The 23,278-nt window shown below is 38.1% G+C and overlaps 1 protein-coding gene across 3 annotated transcripts in view; it reads right to left on the bottom strand.

Moving 5' to 3' along the window:
* GABRB2 (gamma-aminobutyric acid type A receptor subunit beta2) overlaps window positions 1–22,506 on the bottom strand; it is a 236,006-nt gene extending 213,500 nt beyond the window's left edge. The window contains exons 1-4 of one of the 3 annotated variants that reach the window (XM_032851728.1): window positions 21,969–22,506; window positions 20,540–20,772; window positions 20,293–20,384; window positions 19,208–19,275 (exon numbers count right to left, since the gene is read on the bottom strand). In XM_032851728.1, the coding sequence (XP_032707619.1) occupies window positions 19,208–19,275; window positions 20,293–20,384; window positions 20,540–20,616 (237 nt within the window). In that variant the 5' untranslated portion in view covers window positions 20,617–20,772; window positions 21,969–22,506. Of the gene's footprint in view, window positions 1–19,207; window positions 19,276–20,292; window positions 20,385–20,539; window positions 20,773–21,522; window positions 21,640–21,968 lie in introns of those variants that run through there. The other 2 variants (XM_032851730.1, XM_032851729.1) reach the window with 2 other exon arrangements.
* Between the last annotated feature and the right edge of the window lie 772 nt (window positions 22,507–23,278).

Here is a 23,278-nt window from a genome sequence, read left to right on the forward strand (position 1 = left end):
AGTTTACTTATAAAAATAGGCAAATTTTGGCCATATTCGGTTGACCCTTGCTCAAAAATATCAACAATCTTTTGGCCAACACTAGCTGAATAAAGATGAGCATGATTATCAAAAGCACATCTCACTAAAATCCAGGTTAAAAAATAAAATATTCTATAATATATCTTTGAAGATAAATTTTATAATTATCTTTTAGAAGGGAAAATAAATCTATAGAGATTAAAAATCAAATTCCTTTTTTTGAAATTCCCTTTCAATTGTGTGAACATTCTATTTATGATAGTACTGTAACTATATTTTTTATGAAAATAAACAGAACCAAAACAACAGTTGTCAAAAGGTCAAGCCTTCCTTGATACATCAGTCAGAAGTCTAAATTCATTAATGTGTACACATCAATACTTTAATATTAAAAAACATTCATCCAGTATAGACATTGTGCAAGGAAAAACATATATTTGAACTCATGGAAATAGCATGGAATTTCTTTCTCAGTTTGCTATTTAATTACAAGTAACACATTTTTCTGTACAAAGGTATACCATTTTTTCCAACTTGTGCATGTGGCATTATTATTTCATATTATATCTTCATCTACTCATGCATTTAATTTAAGTTTTCCAATATTAAATAACTCACCCAGAAACTGGTAATTTTTTATTAAACAGAAAAAACTTATACTCAATTTTATATATGTATGTGTGTGTGTGTGTGTGTGTGTGTGTATGAGGGCCAAATACTATATAATACTGACGATGCTGGCCTAGTTCATAGAAAGCCTTTTCTCCTCCATCTGAGCTTTTGCTTTTCCTTAAAGGAGCTTCTGATTTAACCAATACAAAAGTTACAATTCAACTAAGGAGTCACTAAAATCTCCTAAAATGTATATAGTATTCTAATGCTTTCCCTAAACTTCTGTAACATCTATTGGGATATTTTCTAGAGATCTCAAACTTCATGCACAATTAAACCATTCTTAGCTGAAGGATGAAAACTAAAACTCTTCAGTCAATGTATTTAAAATGATCAAATTATTTATGAATTTAGACTACCATAATGGGGGAGCCTTTATCGTCCTCAATCTTTGGTGATCAAGTCTGTGGAAAAAGGTCATGATTAGGTTTAGTATTAAATCCAGAGAAGTCTTTACTCTGAAACAGGTATTTGTAGCAGTATTCACATATTGTGTCAATTACATTGTTTTTTTCCTCTGGTTGTAACTGCTCTAGATATAAAATATACCCTTTTCAACTGTCTGTAATTAAATCATCCATACTTCAAGTAATGGATACCAGAGCTTAAATGTAGCCTGTGATGATGATTTGGCCTACTACATCAAAAAAGCTTTCTTATTTTCATATGGTTCATAACGTGAAAGATAAAAATGTGATATATGAAGCAGAGAATTCTGCTTTAAATCTAAATTTTAGATTTAACCTCAATAAGGTTAAAGGAAGAGAAGGAATACTTAAGACTATACCTTCAGTGGTAATTCATCTTTGTTTTATGGGGACAAGTAAGTGAATCCTATGTTGGAGATTGAAATTGAAATAAAACAATCATTTTAAATGTTTATGTTGGTTATGAATAATAAAGTGCAAAAAAAGTACATAATGTTTCTCTCTCCCTCTCTCTCCCCACATATATATATATACAACCAAAATATATACATATACATATATTTCCTCTCTCTCTCTATGTATATATATACCCACACACATATATATTTTAAACAGGTTAGTGACACTTAAGATACCTCACGCATAAACTGAAATAGAAATGGTACTCTGAGTTGTAAAGATAAAAACACCTTTCTCAAATGGCTAAACGGCATTTATTCTTTGGCCAAGGATCAAAAATAATCATTGGATATAAAAATCCTATTCACAATAACCATAAAAACTATAAAGTGTTGAAGAATAAATTTAATAAGAATTATAGAAGGCCTATGAGAATAAATTTAACAAGAAATGTGTAAGACATGTAGAAAACTATAAAACTTTACTGATGGACATAACAGAATATATACAAATGGTGAGACACAGTATGTTTTTCATTAGAAAGAAATCAGTATTGTTGAGAAGTAAATTTTCTTCCAAATTTCAAAGCAAGTACAACCAAAATATTGGTTGCATTTTTTTAACTTGTCAAAATATAAAGATTGTATGAAAGTATAACTACCTCAGTGTCAAAAAAAAAAAAAACTACTTCAGTGTTTAAGTATAAATAGAAACATAATGAGGGGAGATTTGCCTTGATATTTAAGGTCAGAATAATTAAAACCACATGAATGGCAGCACAAAAAGAGAAAAAAATTAATAATGCAAATTACCAAGTAAAAACATAGACCTAAGGACATATGAGATTTCCTATATGATAAAAACAACATTTTGAATTCTAGGGCAAGAACAGATTATTTCATTAAATTTTACTGTCACAACTATGTATCCAGCTATGGATAGTCCCATTTCAGAACTTATCTGAAAACACATTTTAAGTGGAGTCAATATTTACATAAAATATTGAAATGAAAAATCACATAAGATACTGAAAGATCATTTGAACATTCCTTTCAAATCTTGGGGTAAACAAGACTCTTCAAAGTCTGAAAACGAAGACCAAAAACCTTAATATATCTTAGTAAATATGAATATAAATCTTCTGGATACTAAAATATATTATTCACAGAGTGATTACATAAGGAGGTATGTTATAATGTGTAAGAAAGTGTTAATACCCTTAATATATAAGAAGTTCCAAAAAGTCAATAAGAAAAAATGGATTCTCTAATAGAAAAAAAGATATCAATAAATGACAGGAAAAATCAATTCAGAGAAGAAATACAACCTATTAAAAAAAGTAGAGATAGTTATTTTGCAAAAAAAAATTAATTAGTCAAGGAAATTACCAGTGTCACCTATTAGGTTGGCAAAGGTAGAAAGAATGAACACACTGAGGGAGATACTCAGGAATGGTCTAAGTATGTGCACATGGAATTCTCATACACTGGTGGTATGAACCTAAATTAGCACTTAAAGGAAGCACAGTTTTGTTATATGTAGCAGTACCTAAAATCTACAAGCTCTGGCTTCCAGTAATCTCATTTCTAAGAATTTACCAGAGGAGATACTTTTACAATGGCATCAAATATGACCACATATGATGGTTTAATACAGTTTCATTTACAATAGTAAAAATCCCCCAAATAATCATAATGTCTATTAATAGGATTGATTTAATAAAATCAATGAAATTCAGCAACCCGTGCGTACTATGTTGTACAAAAATTTTAGATGTCATCAAAAGATGATCACAAACTATTAGGGGCAGAAACAATATAACATGATGTCTGATATTATCTGATTCTATCTTATGTACATCTCAAGAAGTCTGGAGTTTCAGTGACCATTTTGCTAGCAGTGTTTATATCTGGGTGATGACACTAATAGGCATCTTCACTCTTAATTATAGTTTACTAATTTTTCTATAATGGACAGAAACAAGTAATAAAACAATTCAAGTTAAAAAGGGAAAATATTTTTTAAAAATGGGAGAATATTAAGAAAATCATATAACAAATTTGTCCACTTTGCAAAATGAACATAACAAACAGCTGGAAGTTACTTTATACCTTTTATTTGGTTTCCTTGATTTCCAAATACAGAAACTGAACAAGAATTCTATAGGAGGTTTTATCATCAGTGACAAATTCAGGACAAATCCAGAGCTTCCTAGTCACTGCTTTTGATATAAGTACTGAGTTTTTCATAATAACTATAGAAATAATCTCTTAAAAAATGCAATAGCATATTTTAGCCCAAGGATTGCTTACTTTCAAAAGAAATCTAGAACTTAATAATTATATATATATATATGTATATACATACACACACACATATATATGTGTGTGTTGTGTGTGTATAAAATTAGATATATAAAATATATGCAACCTAATTTTATTCTTAATTTTTATCAACCCCATTATATATTTGATACAGTAGAAAAAAAAAGAAATTAGAAACATTTTAAGCCCCATGTTTTTCTCTCAACCTTGAAGAACACAAATGTATTCAAACTGAAGTCTTTTAGATTGACTTTGAAATGCAACACAATTATTATTTCACAGAAATGCAAATCATCATTTTACTAAATATTCTGAGATGCTCAGATCCTGAGATAGGTACTAACTCGTTAAAATAATAAGATATCAAAGACTGATATTTTCTTGGTTCTAAAAGTCATAAAATTTAATCAAAATCTAATTTTGTTCTTAATTCTCAAGATTACCATATCCTTTTTTCAAGTAGATTTTTGTTTCAAGCAAGAATTGAATTCATTCTCCAGTGATGAATGATGATTTATAATATCCAAAAAGAAGGTAAATAATAATCTTCAATTTACCCACAAACTCTAATGATGCTGACATAGTGAAAATTACTAATTTAGTTGATCTCTCAATGAATTAGACTGCCTACTTTTGTGTATTACGGATTTTATTCCTTATGTTCTATTTATTTCATTTTTGTAGGTTTCCCAAAAGTCATCTGGGAATCTGGAATAGGGACTATTAATGATCGTCCAGGGAGATTATGATAGAAGCAGGCCCATTCAATTTTTCAACTTCCTTTTCCTTTAACTTAAGAAAAAATAAATAAATAAATAAATAAATAAATAAATAAATAAATAAATGGGATAGGGAACAAATCAGGCTCAAATTCCAGTTCCAGCACATTTCCAGCTATAACATAAGGAGGGCTGTATTGTCTTGGTCCTAATAGGCTCTAACTCACAAAAATCTACTAAAACACAGTTTATCCATCTGTAAAATATGATAATACTTCTTATTTCATAGAATTTTTGAGAATTAATTGTGAAAACATTTAAAAATTAAGGTTTCTCAAAAAATGGTAGTGACTTTTAGTAGGGTCATTAATCAAAATAAATATATCCCAGTTACATGTCGAAAATATACTGCAATTTTTCAACTCCTGTTTTTTACTGACCTTTTTAAATTAAAATATTTATTAACTACCAAATGCTTAAAAGAACAGAGAATCCAAATGCACTTTGATATCACTGATTTCATACCATGAAAATTCAAAAAGACGGTCCTTAATTATATATACATTCTTACATGCTACATCTTTGTTGCATACTTTACATATGTAAATATTCATTTATACTAAACAGGACCCAGCAACTATGTAAGAAAGGCCTTCTGCTATTTCTCAACTATATATTTTTTAAAGATTTTATTTATTTGACAGAAAGAGAGACACAGCGAGAGAGGGAACACAAGCAGGGGGAGTGGAAGAGGGAGAAGCAGACTTCCGCTGAGCAGGGAGCATGATGCAGGGCTGGATCCCAGAACCTTGGGATGATGACCTGACCTGAGCCAGCAGCCACTTAAGGATTGAACCACCCAGGAGCTATTTCTCAACTATTGAAAACACACTACACACTCAAGAAGAGGAGCACATATGTCTAGCCCTCTTTTCATCTCCTTCTCGGGGTCTCTCTTCGTCTCTCTCTCTCTTTAAAGCTCAAAGACTTAAGTAGCATTTGATTTAATCAGGTTTTATTCCTGCCATGATTACAATAGGCACAACAACAGCAACAACATAATAGAAAACCCAGAGCTCCAGGATTGTTGCTATTTTTAATTAAGAGACATTTTGTCCAAATCTGGCAATTTTAAACTAGAACACATCTATAGCATTGTCACTTAGGGACTCAAGTAACCTAAGAAAGTTCCATTAAAAACAAATTTCCACCTAAGTGGTGGTGATGATGATCAGAGTCAGTTTGGTAAACTAATAAATAAAGCCATTTTAAAATGTGGCTCTCAAAGCTGATTCATTAAACAGAGAGGAAGAATTCTCTCGTCTGTTAGAAAATGTGCAATTAAGATATGAAAATGAGAGTAGATCTTTCTGTGTAACCAGAAAATAATATATTTGTCAGGAAATATTACTTCGTAGTGTTAAAAAAAAAAGCAATTGGCAAAATGCTCTTATTCAAATTTCTTATGGAACAGAACTTGGCCTCCAACACCTAAAGTTTAAAATAAAGCATCCAAAAAATCTGAAGGAAATGAGATAAGTTGTGTTTTTCATATGCTCTGTAATTCTACAGATCTTTCACCTGTAAATTTGGCAAGTACTTAAAATATTATGACTTTCAGAGTAACAAAAGTATCATTCCCTAATGAATTCAGTTAGAAAAATGTTTTGCCATACAGTCATGCTAATGTGATTCAAGTAAACACTTAAACGCATTCTTCCAACACAAAAGTCAGATGCAAATTTACACAGCCTAACAATCACCCCACAAGTGTCAAAAGAGAGTGTTGGTTTAACAGTGCTTGAAAGAGGAATGGTTTACACAACTGATTGATGGGAGAATGCTTCAAGAGATCTTCAGTCTATTAACTCAAGCACTGATTTGGAAAAAGAAATAGAAATATGTATTTACAAAATAAATCTTGAAGTTTCTCTGTAGGTCAAAGAAAGCAAACAGATAAAGTACTTAAATTTCATTTTTTTGGAGCACAATATATTCAAACAGTGGTTAAATTTACAAAATGGTGATTAGATTTTTACAATCCAGTAATTGGCACCTACTTACTTGTATTTAAAACTCTTTACATCTTTGTTTTATGACATTCCTTAAAATGGCCTATAAGTCATTTCTTTAAAGATTAATGTTAAAAAATGTTTCTTGAGAAATCTACAGTTGAAGAAATATTAACACCCTTAAAAAATGGACAATTTTTAAAGATTATCTATGCAGAATTGTAAAAAGTTGACTGTGTGACTATACTGTCCTTTGCGAAAACCAGTTAACTTATAGTCCTAAATAGCAGGAAGATTCAGTAATTATTTTAAAACAAAGGCTTTGGGGCACCTGGGTGGCTCAGTGGATTAAGCCTCTGCCTTCAGCTCAGGCCATAATCTCAGGGTCCTGGGATGGAGCCCCACATCGGGCTCTCTGCTCAGCAAGGAGCCTGCTTCCTCTTCTCTCTCTGCCTGCTCTCTGCCTACTTGTGATCTCTGTCTGTCAAATAAATAAATAAAATATTTTTGTGGAGGCCGAGAAAAATCAAGGCTATCCCACCTCAGGTTTAGCCTTAGCATAAATATAGCCAATCTTAGCTCCCTGTGCCCGAGAGCTAAACTTTCCCCCACCCTGCTTTAGTAAGCCCCACCCTGCTTTGGTTCCAGAGACACCCCACCCTGCTTTAGTAACAGGAAGCCCCACCCTGCTTTGGTTCCAGAAACCCCCACCCTGCTTTAGTAACAGGAACCCATAAATACCCCTGCCCTAACTAACCTCGGAGTCCAAGTCCCCACTCCGCCGTGTCGGTTTCGCTTGCGCCCAAGCTTAAGCTTGTCGAATAAACCCTCGTGTGATTGCATCCGTGTCGGCTCCTTAGTGGTCTCTCAGACGTGAAAACTCAGGTACATCAATTTTTTAAAAATACAATAAAATAAAACAAAGGCTTCATTCTGGGAGAGATAAACAGCACACTCTCTAAAACACTACTTGCCTGATGTTGATGCTTTAGAAATTAGAAGGTAGGAATAAATGGGACATTTTCCACAAAAGGTCACCTTTGAATTATGTATATTGCAAGCCATACTATCCAATATTTCCTCTTTGCAGAATAATAATGCAGAATAAAACAGCCTTTAATTTCCATTATCATTGACTCTATTTCTATTTTCATGGAAAATGAAAAAGCTAACCCAGAGAGCATGAGACAAAAATATAACTTTGTATGTATTTTATTAAATCCTCTTTAAATCTCTATTTTGAGGGGCATTTGGGTGGCCCAGTGGGTTAAGTGTCCCGCTCTTGATTTTGGCTCAGGTCATGACCTCTCAGGTGGTGGGGTGGAGCTCAGCTTCAGGCTTTTCTGTGCTCAGCATGGAGTCCGCCTGAAATTTTTTCCTCTTCCCTCTTCCTTCCTCTTTGTGCTCTCTCTCGCAAATTAATTAATTAAAATCTTAAAAATAAATGCCTACTTCTAGTATGTTTGGTAGTGTACATTATATATTAGTGGATAGATAAATAAATACACATTTATTGAGCAAGTCAAGTAGACGGATTAAATTCTTATGAGGAATCATCATTTCTATTTAAAATAAAAAATAAAATAACTGAGTGAATCATGGCTTTTGAAAACTACCTATTTAATTTAAAAAACTTCATGGAAAAGTCTATAGATAAACATTTTTAAAAATGGTTTTGAGGGGCACCTGGGTGGCTCAGTGGGTTAAGCCATTGCCTTCGGCTCAGGTCATGATCTCAGGGTCTTGGGATCGAGCCCCGCATCGGGCTCTCTGCTCAGCAGGGAGCCTGCTTCCTCCTCTCTCTCTCTCTGCCTGCCTCTCTGCCTGCTTGTGATCTCTCTCTGTCAAATAAATAAAATCTTTAAAAAAAAAATGGTTTTGATTCGATGGTCTTGTCCCAATTAGGCACTGAATTATTGATCTTCAGAGGAGCAATCTGAAGATGCTTAATCACTGAGGCTTTAGGATTAAGCATACTTCCAGATTAATAATGAGGCATCCATAAATAATTTACAGGAAGCTATTCAGTGGGATAGTCTCTATATGTAAATGTGCAATACTAGTATTACTAGCCTCCAACTAAATAGCTACCTTTCGAACCAAGGAATAGCTAAATCGTATTACCCTGAAATGTATATTAAAATATAAGCATTTCTGATTTTTTTCAGGCATCTTAAAACTAAATAATTGATGTAGCTATTATTAATTTATTCATAGTATCAAATATTGTGGTAGGTGGTTATCCCTCCCCCATTTCAAAATCTTTGTTTCAACTTTTGTTCTTTCTAAATATTTTCATCATCTGGTTCAGTAAAACTGGTGTGGCAGCTCCAAAGGACATTTCATAAAAATAAAAGCCGGAGTTAGAAAATGTTTTTCAACATCTTCATACTTCCTTTAGTGTCACCGGTCTTCTACTCCTCTCTTTGTGAGAATGCTTCAGATTCTCTCATCATGTCAGAGCACCCACTCAAGAATTTCCAGTCTCTTCTGCATAGCTGCCAAGGTCCTGTGCAATTAAGCCTCACCTTATGTGTTCATACCCTGCATATTCATACCCTACACTGCACCCTACTTTTTCAATCCACTCACATTTACTGTAAAATCTGTCTAGTTCTTAGTTTCTGCATCTGTAAAAGAAAGTGATAATACAATTACCTAGCTCATAGCATTTTTGTGAACATTAAATGAGCTAGTCATATACACCCTAAATTTATATTTTTTTAATATTATTATTGCTAACATACAATAACTTTCTTCATGTTGTCTGTACCCTATTACCCTTTCCCACAGAACTGTTCTTATTTTCCATCTATTCAAATCACACTGATCCTGTTTGTTTAGTTCAACTGTCTCCCTCATGACGTCGTCTTCTACAAATCCCACCCACTCTGACCATTTAGGTCTTTATTGTTGCAAAACCCACATTATAAGTAGAGGCCAGTCAGTTGTTATAAAATTCCTTTAATTAGTGATTATATTAGCTTCCAACTTCACTATAAAATTAGTGTTCCTCAAACAGTGCCCTTCAGATAGTACCTGTGTCAGTCACATAGAAAGCTTTTAAACATGCCGATTCCTAAACCTCATCCCAGTCCTACTGAGTCAGACTCTGGATATGGACCTAAAAATAGAATATGAATACTAGACTCAGATGATTCTACTGCATAGGAAAGTCCGAGAATCACTGTAAAAATTTGGTTCTCAAATTTTTATTTTGATTCTTCTCCCTGAAAGACATACCACTCTCTTCTCCCACCATCTGAAATATTCTTTTTTCCATCTATCCTCACCTTCCTCTTCAGGCAATAAGATTAAGATTTCTTGACTCTAGACTTACTTACCCCTGTGTAAGCACCATTTCACGTCCTTCCACGATCCAGCTGAATTAACAGAGTGCTACTTAAGTTAGCACTCAGTAAATATTTCCTTGTAGCTTGATGTCCTGTAGTCCTTTAATTACTGCTTCAACAAATTCATCCAATCCATATCTGTTGAGCACCTATTGTCAGGCATTGTCGTAGGTACTGTCCATGCATCTCTGATCTTCTACGGCTTACTTTTGTGTATCACTTTTCTAAAATATATGTAGATTCACCTTTAAAATTCATTAATTGTTGCTATTGTGTTAGGAGAGAAGTTATTTTATCTTCAGTTGCCAGTTACTTCTAAGTTAAGACCTCTTGGCAAGTAAGTGGGTGGTAAGTGCCAAATTATAGAGCAAGGAAAAATGAGACTTGGCAATAAAAATGCCAATAGAATGTTAAAATGAGCACCAGCAAGAGCAATGGGCTGAAGACATTCCTATATCTTTCCGTATAAATAGGAACAGGATAATATAAACCCATTTCTCTCCTTGTTTAATAAAATGTGTATTTTGTAAATAAAATGCACAACTAGAAGCAACATATAAATCTTGTGTTTGTGGGCCCCTGGGTCGCTCAGCCAGTTAAGTGTTTGCCTTCAGCTCAGGTCACGATCCTGGGGTTTTGGGATTCCATCCCACACCAGGATCTCTGCTCATCAGGGAGACTGCTTCTCCCTCTCCCTCTGCTGCTCCCCCCTGCTCATGCTCCTTCTCTTTCTCTGTCTCTGTCTCTCACACACACAAAAATAAATAAATAAGTAAATACTTAAAAAAAAATCTTATGTTTGTTTCTTTTAAAAACTCATAACCATCCTTCCTCTTATTCCTCTTTTAGCTGTTCTAAGTGTTTTTGTCATCTGAAAAATGTAAGTTGATTTTGGAAAAACTAAGCAATATCAGAATAGAAATGGAGTAAAGAATAGCTGTGTAAATACGAGTCAAGTTGATTTAAATTTTTTTTTAATTTTCCGTTTATATGCTATTTAAATCCAGTTCTCTATTTTATATATGATTTGTATATTATTGTTAATGGTGCAAAAGTAAAAGAAAATATGTTTATTTTCAAATAATAGCTAGAATTATGACTAATAATCTATTAAATGTATTTTTAAATTGCTTTTTGAAAAAATACAGGATGAACAAAAAAATGTCAGTATATTCATATGTATGCTTGTAAGATCATGGAAAAATACACATCAGTTCACTTAGGTGGTAGTAGAGATGTGTATTTTTTTTATGAAGCATAAGTCTGTAAAAAAAATATTCATTATGTATTAAGTGAAAATGTAGATTATAAAGTTTTCTCTACAAAATAACTGGAATGTGTCAAATATGAATAAGCAAAGAGATGAGGACTAGAAGGTAATATAGACCAATTAAAATACAGTTTTAATGAAGTAATGGGGATGTGGACAATTTTTGCTTTCAATGTTTGCTGGCATTTTTAAAATTGGTTTTGTCGCAATGTACTTCCAAACATAAATGTAGATAGTGATTAAGCAAAAGATTATTGAGAAAAATCTCAACCACAAATCTTCTCTTTTCTCTTTGGTTGGAGATAAAACCACAATACCATTCTTTACACCAATGGTTCTCAACCGGGGATAATCCCTTCACCCTACATGACACATTTAACAATTTCTGGAGACATTTTTGGTTTACACAACAGCAGAAGTACTTCTGGCAGCTAGGAGGTAGAGGCGAGGATACTGTTCAACATCTTACAAGGCACATGACAGCCCCCTAACAATAAAGAAGTTTCTGGTCCAAAGTGACAATAATGCTGAGGGTAAGAGATCTTGTTATAGAATGATCACAAAACAAATCAGTGCCGTTCCCCAAAATTAATATATACACACGCCCCTCCCTTGTAGCTAGGAAAAACACTTTGTCTGACTTCCATTCCTGAAGGAATTCCCACAACCATTTAATTATTTGAGTGGGGGCTGAGAGGAGTGCATAGAAGTACACATGATGCGCTATAATATGAAATCTGAGATACTTCCTTAGCCTGCTGTCTCTTGTAGAGTAAGCCCATAATCCTATCTTTATTTCATGTCATAGTTAAGCAAGAGCATTATTCAGGATATCCATAAACTAACAGCAGAAAAAATTTGTCCTAAGAGTCAACCAAGAAAAAAATAGATTTATCAGCTGTAATATAAAGTGGCCTAGATGTTTAAAAATAGGCAAGTCTTATAGAGATATAATCTTTATAATGAGTCTCATTGATACTACGTGGGATGGAGGAAGGAAAGATCTGGGAAAAAAAGAAAAAAAAAGTTCAACCGCCTTTAAGAGAATTATTTGCTGGAGCAACTTACCAGAAATCAGAAAAATGTGTTCTCAATGGAAAAAAGTTCAATTGAAAATTAGGTCTTTATAATAAAAAAATAAGGGAAAGGGTGTGGTCTTTTCACATAGTGTCCACCCACAGGCATAGCCACTGAGTTTATGTTTCTTAAACATACCGGTCAGTATTTTCTGGCATTTATTGGCCTTAATGGTTATCTGACAGATTCTTTTGGAGCAACAAGAAAATTATTAGGTAAGTTAAAAACAGTACCCATTCATAATGAAAGAAATTTTGAGTCAAGAAATATTCTAGATTTTTCAAGATCTTATGTAAATCTTCCTTTATTGCATGGTTTAAATTATGTACAATAGATATAATTTAATGTATTAGTTTATCAAGGATGGGGACCATTTCTTTTATTTAATATACCCTGAATAAAGCACCTACTTGGAATCACTTAAGTAAAAATTAAGATTTTTTTTTTAAGGTGGATAGAGTGAGGAATATCATCTTATGAAGGATTAGTTTATCTGGCCTATCCACTGTTTAAAAAAAAAAAAAGAAGAAGAATGAAAACAAATCCTGAAACAAAACAGTGTCCTCAAAGGATGAAAATGATTTTTTTTTTTTTAACGAGGCCTTACTACACTTAAAACTGCAGTAGAATCATATGGCTAAGATTAAGGAATGTGAAATCAGTCATTTACTAGCTGTATGACCTTGAACAAGTCACTTAACCTCTCTGGGCCTCAGGTTCCTCTTTTGCAAGTAGGTTGATAGTAGCCATCTCACTCTTTTTATAGGAAGATTGGATGAGATAATGTAAATCAACAGGATAGTTACATGAGTTAACTCAATAAACATTAACTGTATTTATTATATTGTGTTATGATGACAATGAAAAATGTTGGCTACTGTACAAAAGAGGGAGAGTGGCAGGAGAGTGGGAAGGAGAAGGAGAAAAAGGAGAGAACGTAACGTGCTTGCCAAAAGTTGGGTAGGAGGGTTTCCAAGCATAATGTGTTTAGAATTAAGTATGCCATAACCTTTGCCATGCTTCATGCTTCATAGCCATCCTTCTGTGTGTCCCAGCTAACCTCACCTACTTACCCATTCTCCAGAGTTGTTTTAACCTCCTCTATTCTCAACAGAAACTGTCTCCCATGTCAGAGAGAAGAGAGAGGTCTTCCATCAAGCAAGCCTCTAGCTTCCTGTCCTACCACTCTACCTATCCCTTGCATTCTATCTGCAACCTACTCCCTTCTAAAGGAAACTTCTCCAAGTTATATATCATTCTTTTTAGCTCTTTCCCTACTTCAGTTCAGATCCAAATTTTTCAAAAGTATGGTTTCCAACTACTAAAGCTCCTCTATGTTTACCAGAGAGCTCTTGTTACTACTCTAGTTGGGAGCTAAGTCGCAGAACTTATTTCAAATGATCTTTGTGGCATGTGACACTGCTAACCACTTTCTTCTTCTTTTGTTAAGATTGATTGATTTATCTGAGAGAGACAAAGACAGGCTGAGAACATGGGTGGGGGAGGGGCAGAAGGAGAAGAAAGAGAATCTCAAGCAAAATCCCTGCCAAATAAGCAAACAAGGAGGCTGAGGCAGCCTTATCCCACAACCCTGAGATCATGACCTGAGCCAAAACTAAGAGTCAGAGGCTTAACCAACTGAGCCACCCAGGTGCCCCACTTTCTTCTTTTTGAACCTCTCTTGCATCTCAGTTTCCAAAACACTCTTACCTGCAGGTTCTCTTCCTAACTCTCTGATTACTGCTTAGATACTTACTAATCTTTGTGGACTCCTTTTTCAGTATTCCTCCATGTAAATTACAGTTCTCGCCAGATCTCCATTTGTCGCTGTCTTGTCACTTTCCCTATTTAATTGTACCCATTCATACTGTTATAAGTACTACTTATATGCTGACAATGTCCAAGTTAATTTCTCTAGTCATGACTTCTTACGTGGCTCTAGACCTGTATTTTCCAATCTCCCATGGGACATTTCGCGTCTGTAGAAAAGTCAACATATCCCAAGCTGAGCTTGCTGTCTGTCCATATGCCTAATTCCCCACCCCATCTCCAACTTGGCTGCCCTTTTCATGTCCTCCATATCAATAAATAGTGCCATCAGAAATTGGGATTCACCAAGTCCTTTTCTTCTACCTTGTAAATGCCCCAGTTTTTTTTTTTTTTTTTTTATCTTTTCTTTTATATCCCTGCCTCAATTCATCAACTCTTCCCGGATTTTTGCAATGAGGTTTCATCTTCTCTCCCAACTTTACATTTTGCTTAACTGTATTTCAGAAGCATCTTCCTGAAGTGTGAATCTGTTCATGCAATTCTCCTATTCACATCCTTTCATGGGTCCCTGCAGTCCTCAAAACAAAATTTAAACTCTTCAGCAAGCTGCATAAATGGTCTTTATAGGCTGATCACTGCCTATGATCTCCATACCAGCTTTTATCATCTCCTCACTTTCACTCCCAACTCAGCCATTTAAGGCTACTTGCAAATCCCTAACCCCATTTATCTCTCCCGTGCTTTTTTTTTTTTTTTTCCTTCTATGTGCCATTATTTTTGCTTGGGACATCTATCCACAGCCCTCTAATCCCATCCTCACCTAGTAATTTCTATGCAATATCTGATTCTGCATTCCCAATATATATACCCTGTATATTTCCTTCTTCAAAGCATTTATAATCCTGCACTGTGATTCTTTCTACATTGGTTAAAACAGTGACTGCCTTGAGTTTGAGGTCTATGAGTCTATGCTCTGTTTCTCCACATATATGGTATGGTGTTCTAGTGAATAATAACAAATTGCTGTTATGAAAACAAATAGTTCACCCAATATCTGTGGCATTCACCAGGAGTCAAACATCCAGCCAACCATTGTGTACAGAGCAAGATCTATACACTGTAATTCTGTGTATAGATACACAGGGGAGATACACTGTAATTCTGTCTATATGCATTTTATAAACATGAATCAGGAAGGTAGGATGAATATGTAGCCTATATAGCAATTTGAAATGGCAAATATCAAACAAATGGTGAAACCAACAAGTGACAAAGGAACACATGGGAGATACAAACCACTAGGTACTCAATTGACTGCTTATAAAAAAAAAAGTTTTAGAAAAAAGATAGATATATGTACAGTAAGAGTCTGCAGAAGAATTAAGAATAGTGAACACCTAGATGCTAAGTCTCATGAGGTCAGGGGACAAATCGATCTTGTTCACTGATCTGTTTCTAAGGCCTAACATGGTTGGATCATAGTAACTGCTAACTAAGCATTTGTGTTGAATTGAATTTTAAACTGTGCATCTGGTGATGCAAGAAAACATCTGTTTAAAAAAAAAAGGCAACACTTTTTCTCTTTCGTCATTCCATAAAAAGGTAATTTGTGTGTGTGTGTTTACTAGAACTATTTCCTCAAAAGTGAAATATTGCTTCACTCTTTGGTTGGCAAATGTGTTGTTTCAAGATGGAGAAGTATCTGCTTTAAATGAAGAGAAAGCTATTTCGGTCCTTAATTCTCAGAGCCAATTTTGGATCTTAAAATGCACTTTTCATCAAAGAGTCTTAACAAAAAGATTCCTGCCAATGTAACCAAGACATCTAAAAATATTTCATTCTAAAGCCAAGCTTTCTGCTCAGGAGCATTCTAATTGAAATCACATTCTTCCAAAGACCTAGCATTGGGCCAATAGTCACCTGAGTAAGCTACCCTCCTCACCTTCATGAGTAAGAACTCACAACTGCATGATATTTATCTGCATTTTCCTTACATTTATGCTGGATTTCCAAGTTTTCCAGGAACAACTTTGTACTCAACAGAGCTATTATACTAAATCAAACCGGCAACACATATATCTGTGGTTTGGAAGTCAATTTAACATGTCCCTTCTAATTTCAAACATAAAGAAAATTGAGACCCGGTAATATAAATTATTGACCCAAGTACATTTAAGGCACAATTGTAGTAGTCAGTTTCTTGAGTGATAGCCTGTTATTCCATCTTCCACATAAGCTATGTTCATAGAACATCAATACCTTCACATATGTTGTTTTATTAATTCTAATTGTCACTAAGTAAAACGGGACTATTCCTCCCCTCTAACAGGTGAGGAAATTGAGCTTTGTCTGTCTTTGAATTCCCTCAGGATGACTGAGTAGCAGAAGCAGAACAAGTATTCAAAACTCCTGACTTGGTTCAGATATTACTATTATTGTGATTTACTAGGGGCATAAAATTGACATGGGTCTTTTCCTTCAGTACAAATGAGTCTTTGACAATCTATATGGCATAGTGTCTACCATCCCTCAAAGGAAGATTTGCTATAGTAAAAGGAAGTTACAATTACCAGAGGTTGCATGTCACAAAACATAACAATGTATGTTAATTAATTTTGAGGTTTCATTTAAATAATCAGTCATTCTTTCAGAACTAAAAATGATCAAAAGATACTGATACTTTTAAACCTGTATACAGGGGACAATATGCCATGAACATCTTCTTTTTCTTCTTCTTTTTTTTTTTTACACACCAGTGATGAAATTTCCCATCTGTTGCTTCAAATCAAATAAGCATATCTAAGAATAAAATATCCTGCAAAATTTTTCTTTAAAGGATTAATTTAAAGTCACTCTGACTGTTAGCTGAAATGTGTTAGTTTTTCAACAAGTAAAAATACGTCTGGACAAGTCTACATGTGTTAGCAGTAGGCTAAGATAGGAATCTGGTATGGGATTTTTGACACTTGGTTCTAATCATTAATGCTTCAGTACTGGCCTATTTACAACCTGACATTTGTTTTTGCACTTTCAACATCCCATGATTTTTCAGCAACAGTAAATAGCTTTAAGAGATGACACCTTGCCTTAGCTGGTGTCTATATTTTGACTAGCAGGTCTTGGCATTGTGTCCAGCTCAGATGCCTTTCCAAAATGCTGCATGCAGGTAAAAGGTGAACAAAACTTAAGGAAAAAAAAAAAACAAAAAAAAACACTACTCTAAACATTCGGGTGATACAACACATCTAAGTTCCTAGCTGACCTATCACAGCAACTTCTAATCTTCTCATCATTGTCTGTTTGGACTCTGTTTCCTAATTTTTCCATAGAATACCATTTTGTGATGTTGTTATGTAAAAAAAAAACAAAAACATAAATCAAAAGGCAAAAGAAAGGAGTCTGATTTGACTATATGTAGGATACAGAACAATACCAGATTTCTAATCACTCTGTTTCTAGCAACACAATTTAGATTCAAATGTTTGGGACTTGAGAGGTACACACTTTAGGACATTTTTCGCTTTACTCTTTTTTTTTTTTTTTTTTTTGCTTCACTCTTGTTGGCAAATGGTAATAGTTATGGTAAAACTCCAAATTTAAACCAATGAAAGACCTCCATAATCCCACAAAATGAATATTTGTGTATCTGAGAGATTAGTTTCCCAAGGAGGACATATTCTCTGACAACAGGGGATTTTCATAATGTGTGGGAAATCTGTGGTTCTGAATCACCCAATATTGTCTCAGTCTGTGTTTGTATCTTATATATCAAAAACCTTACCAATAAGTAGAACATAAGAAGACAAACATGACATTAAAACATGGCTGAAACTGTTGAATATTCCCTGGAGTAGTTGTGAGATGTTTTATAACCTTGTGATACCTCAGGATTATCAACTGTCTTTGGAGAGTGTATAGGGATAAGGCTGGTGATTTGACTTGCTCTCTATTTGAATTCTGAGAATATGGAAATTTGCATAATGTTGAGAACCTATCCACTACCTAGCACTTTGGCTCTCTTGAGTTAATTAATAAGTGTCCTAACTTTCAAGTTCTGATGGCTGGCTTAGAAGTGTTTTTGCAGAAAACTTTACACAGGACATACTCTTATTTAAATAGTGCATTTCATCTCTAGGAAGAACCATGCCACAACACGATCTTCTGAAATGTGCTGTGTGCTTTCAGGATTGAAAGTAACACTCGCATCTTACATTCAGATGTGGCCTTTCTAGAGGGACTTTTCCAAAGGAGAAAACTTCAAAGACACAGAGTAGAAAAGTCACTGGAAAGACAAGTAGCAGCCCAAATAATCTGGGGTATCTGGGACACTTGTCATTGTTTTGTACGTCTGTAGTGACCCAAGGTAGGCAGCAGGGGGCGCTCCTGCATGAAGCAAACCCCCCACAAGTGTCCCTGGTTGGGAACACGGAGGCTTTTTCTCTTAGCATTTGCCCCAAGTCCAAGGAGGTAGCCAATAAAAAGTGCAGTTGTCCGTAAAATGTACGACCTTAGGACATGCAGTGAATAACATTGCAGAAGTGACTAGCTAGGGCACATGGGTCTGAGCTTGCCTTTAGAAAACAGGGTGACCAATTTTTGTAATTTATTTTGGTGAGCAGCAGACTTTAAAAGAGCTGGTGAACAATTGTGGGAGGAGGAGATTGCCATCAGCTGTAAAGAAACCATCTCTGAAAGCAACAAGTGGACATCAGTATCCCAGGGTCATTTATTCAGCCTCTTTGTGACAGTTTATAGTTATATTGCCTGTGAAATATCAAATCAAAACCCTTCCCTCTTTTCCTGACCCCACCCCAAACTCAGAAAATCCTCGATGAATCTCGTTTCCCACTAAACCTTAAGAAATGTGGCTTCTGCCAAGGGATATTCTGCATGTGGCTGTGTTTTGCACGTGAATTATGTTGCATTTTACTTGCTCTGTAACAATTCCCAGGTATCCAAACCAGGTTGGGAAAATCCTTAGGGACCAAAAAACGATGGCTTTGAAACCTCAAACACAGTGGGCTTCAAAGCAAAGTCCTCAGCCCTCAGCCCCACTTCATACACATACTCATGCAGACGCCATCCCCACCAACCGGCTCCTTTCCACTTCCTGTCCCCAAATAAAGGTCTGCGGAGATATAACCATAAACCTCAGTACTCACCATATTAACTTCGGAAACCATATCAATGCTGGCGATGTCAATGTTCATTCCCACAGCCACAGGGGGACCTGTGAACCAAGATAGCCAGCCACGTGATTTCTGAGAACTTCATTCATTCTCAGCAAGAGCTTTCCCTGGGCATGGGGTATTCTGCCCCAAATGCCTCCCCCGCTGCTCACCCTTATATTCTTCACTTCTCTGCTCCTTTTTAAAAGGAGTGCCAGGCACTCCTCTAGGAAATGCTCTATGGAACGTGTACACACGTGCCCTCCTGTAAGAGGGATTCCAATTCTATCTACATATGTAGATGTCTCAGTAAGAGAAAACAACTCACAGAAGTCAGAGGAACCGGTCTAGCCTGAGGGAATTTTTATATATTGCACTAAAACCCCCTCCTCCTCATTCTTTCCCGCCCCCCTTCGGTGCGCAGGTTTTAACTCTTTGAGTTTCGGAAGAATCTAAAGCAAAATTAAATGGGCATATCAGTGTATCTAAGGCTGCAGCAAAAGGTCCCTAGCCCTTCTCCACTTACCCTCCCTGCCTTTTAGCCCTCCCCAACCCCTTCCCTCCCTACCCCCCACCCCCGCCCCAAACAGTGGGGCTTCCGGGTCTGGAAAATATCCAGATACGAGCCACTTTAAACCATTGCCAGAACTCTTCCAAAGTAGGCGGGCACAGGGGATTAATGTCACTTTTCAACCAATTGCCTGCACATTTTGTTCTCAAAAATGTTCACGATGGCCTCCAGTAAGCCAGGTTCTCTGGGCACACAATTAGATAAACTTAAGAGGTTTGTATCTCAATGAAGCAAAGACAGTGAAGCAAAAGATTTCAGCAATGAAGCTTAAGAACTGCAGTCACCTATACACTCTTAAGAGGGTCTCGCTGAAAGACCATCTAAGTGCTGGATAGCAACAAATCGGCTTAAGTTTGGATCACTTTCTCAATATGGTAACAGAGAGACACATTCGCTATACCACATGCAGCCAACAATGAGGGAGAGGGAAGACACAGCGCGCACAAAGCTCACAAGACAGCTTAGGCTATAGCTGGGCTGTTTCTTATTTCCAAGGCAACCCCATTACCTCCAAAATCTGGTCTCAGACGAATGTCATAGCCTTTCAGGAGTCTATCCACTGTCTCTTTAACCAGCGACATATTACTAGGGTCATTGACACTAAGGAAAGAAAAGACAATAACAGGCATCAATAAGGCAGCAGGCACATCCTCTTCAGCATTTATCTGATCCTCACTACAGATCCCTGCTCACAGAGGTATGCAGACAGAGCCCTTCAAAGTGAAATGAAAAAGAGAAATGCTGGGCACACTTACCTCTGCGCACAGACAGCGGCGATTATTAAGGGGAATGACCAAATCCCAAAGTAGCCCTTTTTCCGGACTCTCCACATCCCTTTAGTTTTTGATGGGATTGAGGGTTTCACTGAAGAGAGGAGATCCAACTTAGTCTGCCCAGTGCAGTAATTCTAATGTGAGGCGCATGCGCACGGTGTACCAAAACATCAAAGGGGCAGCGGCGGCTGCCTGGGACCGAGCAGATTTTCTTGCTAAGGGAAAAAAAAAAAAAAAAAAAAAAAAAAAATTAAAGGGGAAAAAGGAAAAACATATATATATATATATATAAAACATATACATATTTGAATAATATAAGAAAGTCACCCCAAGGAGGACCCAGAGTAAAATCTTTGTTTTCCTTTTGTTAAGACAAAACAACTAGAGCCCCTGGTAAGTTTTGGTAGTTCCTGGAGGCAGTTTTGTACCTCACGGGTTTTTGGGGCGTGTTTGTGTGTTTCCTCTTAAATATGCAAAACCAGACAGGGAATTTAAAAGACAGCAGGTGTGGACTGCTAGTGGAAATGGGTTGCCTGGGAGCCCACTTCTGGTATCAGCAAGCCTAAGAGGAGAGTAGTTTGAACTTTATTTCCTTGCGAATAGCATCCCCTGCGTGGGGCGAGATTTGTGCTGGAGATGGGGGTTGTGTGGGGTGGGGACGGGGGGGGAGGGACGGTGGGTGCAGCAGTCCAAGGGGGAGGGAAGAAAGAAACCAATGGGAGAAGTGCTGAGCAATCCGTCGGATTTGGGGCGGGGGGGGGGGGGGGGGGGGGGGGAGAAAAAAAAAAAGAAGGGGGAAAAGGGAAAAAGAGGGAAAGGGAGGGGGGGGGGGGGGGGGGGGGGGTAGGGGAGTAGAGAATAAGAAAGAAACGGGAAAATAGAAAAAGAAAGAAAAAGAAAGGAAGAATAAAATGATGTCTCGTCTCTTCTAGGAGTCAAGGAGCAAGCTTTTCTTCACTACTCACGAGCGGTTTCTTTCTCCTCCTCCTCACCCTTTGCCCCCTATTCCCAGAGAAGAAAACCTCGGGGTCCCGGTTTCTTGCCGTGTGACGTGCCTGACCCGCTAGTCCGGATTATTTATAGAAGGAGGTGGGGAGGGGGGGGTGAGGGGAGCAGAAAGGCAACGCTGTCTCTCCAGGTTTCGGTCTGATTCTGCATTGGGAAATTATTAGTGGGGAGGGTGGGGTTTGGATGAGGGGGTGATGGGACTTGAGCGTGGGGAACGCGGATGGCTAGAGCCAGACCCTGAGTGCCGGGGGCGAGAGGGCTGGGGCGGCGAAACGGTGCTGCAAGGGCAGGTGGCCCTGGGGGGGCACCCCTGGCGGACCCCCCCCCCACGCCCCCTCCTAGCACGCGCACAGGCGCGCGCACGTGCAGGCACTCTCCCAACCCGCCTCCCGCGCCTACTTACCTCCCGGGCCTGCGCTGGCCGCCCACTCCTGCCGCGGGCGGAGCCGGTGCCCCCCGGAGCTCTGTCCCAGCTGGAGAGGGCGAGTGGCGGCTAAGGGACACCGGGCTGTTCTGGGGCTGAGTGTGGCTCGGGATGGCAAAAGCCAGAGCGGTCCCTGGAAGGCAGCAAAATGAGGAAGGGGCCTAGGGACGCCTGGGGGCCCGGCGTTCTCACTCTGTCTCCGCTCCACCTCGTCCTCGCTCGGCTTCCCAGTGCCGGGAGACACTCTGAGACCCCGATGCTGCCTCTTCCCTCCCGCCCGAGCCTTTGCCCGGCTCCCCAATGCCACCGGAACCCGGAGGAGGCAGCGAGTGAGCTCGGCGGTTGGAGAGGGAGGGAGATACTCAATTCACGGCCAAAATGTTTCCTCAGCTCGAGGGAGAGAGACGTGCCGCGGGTGCCAGCAGCGGCTACAAGGCTGGGGGTTCTGGGTGTGTGAGGGAGCCCGAGGCCAGGACGCCTTCCTCTCTCGGTACTCCCGAGTTATCTTGGAACGAGGGAGGAGGGAGAAGGGGATGTAGGGCAGGTGATGCCGCTGCCCCTTCCCCCACTCCTCGGTGAGGAGCTGGAAAAGCCAGAGCCCAAACCTACGTTCGGGACCCAGAGCAGTTTTCGCTTCTAACTCCTATTGCTGACCATTGCTACCCATTAACTGAGCGCCTACTACTTGCCAGGAGTGCCTTATTAATTCTTACAACTGTCCCAGGATTTAGCCATCACCTCAGTTCCCTCATACGGATTTAGAAGCTGGAGCACTGAAGCGAAGCGACTTGGCCAAGGTCACCTAGTAGGCTAGAGGTGGAACCCGAATTGAACTCCAAAGCCAGTGTCCCTAACCTAGACTAGACAGCCTTGGCCCCTAGGTCCGAGACCATGCCGGCTGCCGGCTCTCGGCTGCCGCAGAGCTCCGGGGGCCCGCGGAGCCGTCGGCGGCTGCGGGAGGAGCGGGAGCGCGAGGTTTCAGGCTTGCCTGGCCCAAGTCTGAACCGAGGGGAGGCTCCCGCCGCGCGTACCCGCTGTAGTGGGCCGGCGGCGCTCCGAAGGCTAGCAGTCCTCGCAGCACCCGGGACTCCTCGGGGTCCTGGTCCCAGCCAAGCTCCTGACCCATTTACCTCTTGACCGCCTCCCTCCCTGGCCCGCACCCCGCCTAGGTCAGAGGGTCTTCCTGCGGTGTCTCTGGAGAATGACTCCTAGGCGAGGGTGGAGGCGGGAGGGCTTCGAGGCGGGAATCCGACAGCTCCCCTGTGAGGGAACGCGAGCAGGGAGAGCTC

The sequence above is a fragment of the Lontra canadensis genome, unplaced genomic scaffold (assembly GCF_010015895.1).
Source record: "Lontra canadensis isolate GAN:19392208 unplaced genomic scaffold, GSC_riverotter_1.0 scaffold5, whole genome shotgun sequence".
NCBI classification, from domain to species: Eukaryota; Metazoa; Chordata; class Mammalia; order Carnivora; family Mustelidae; genus Lontra; species Lontra canadensis.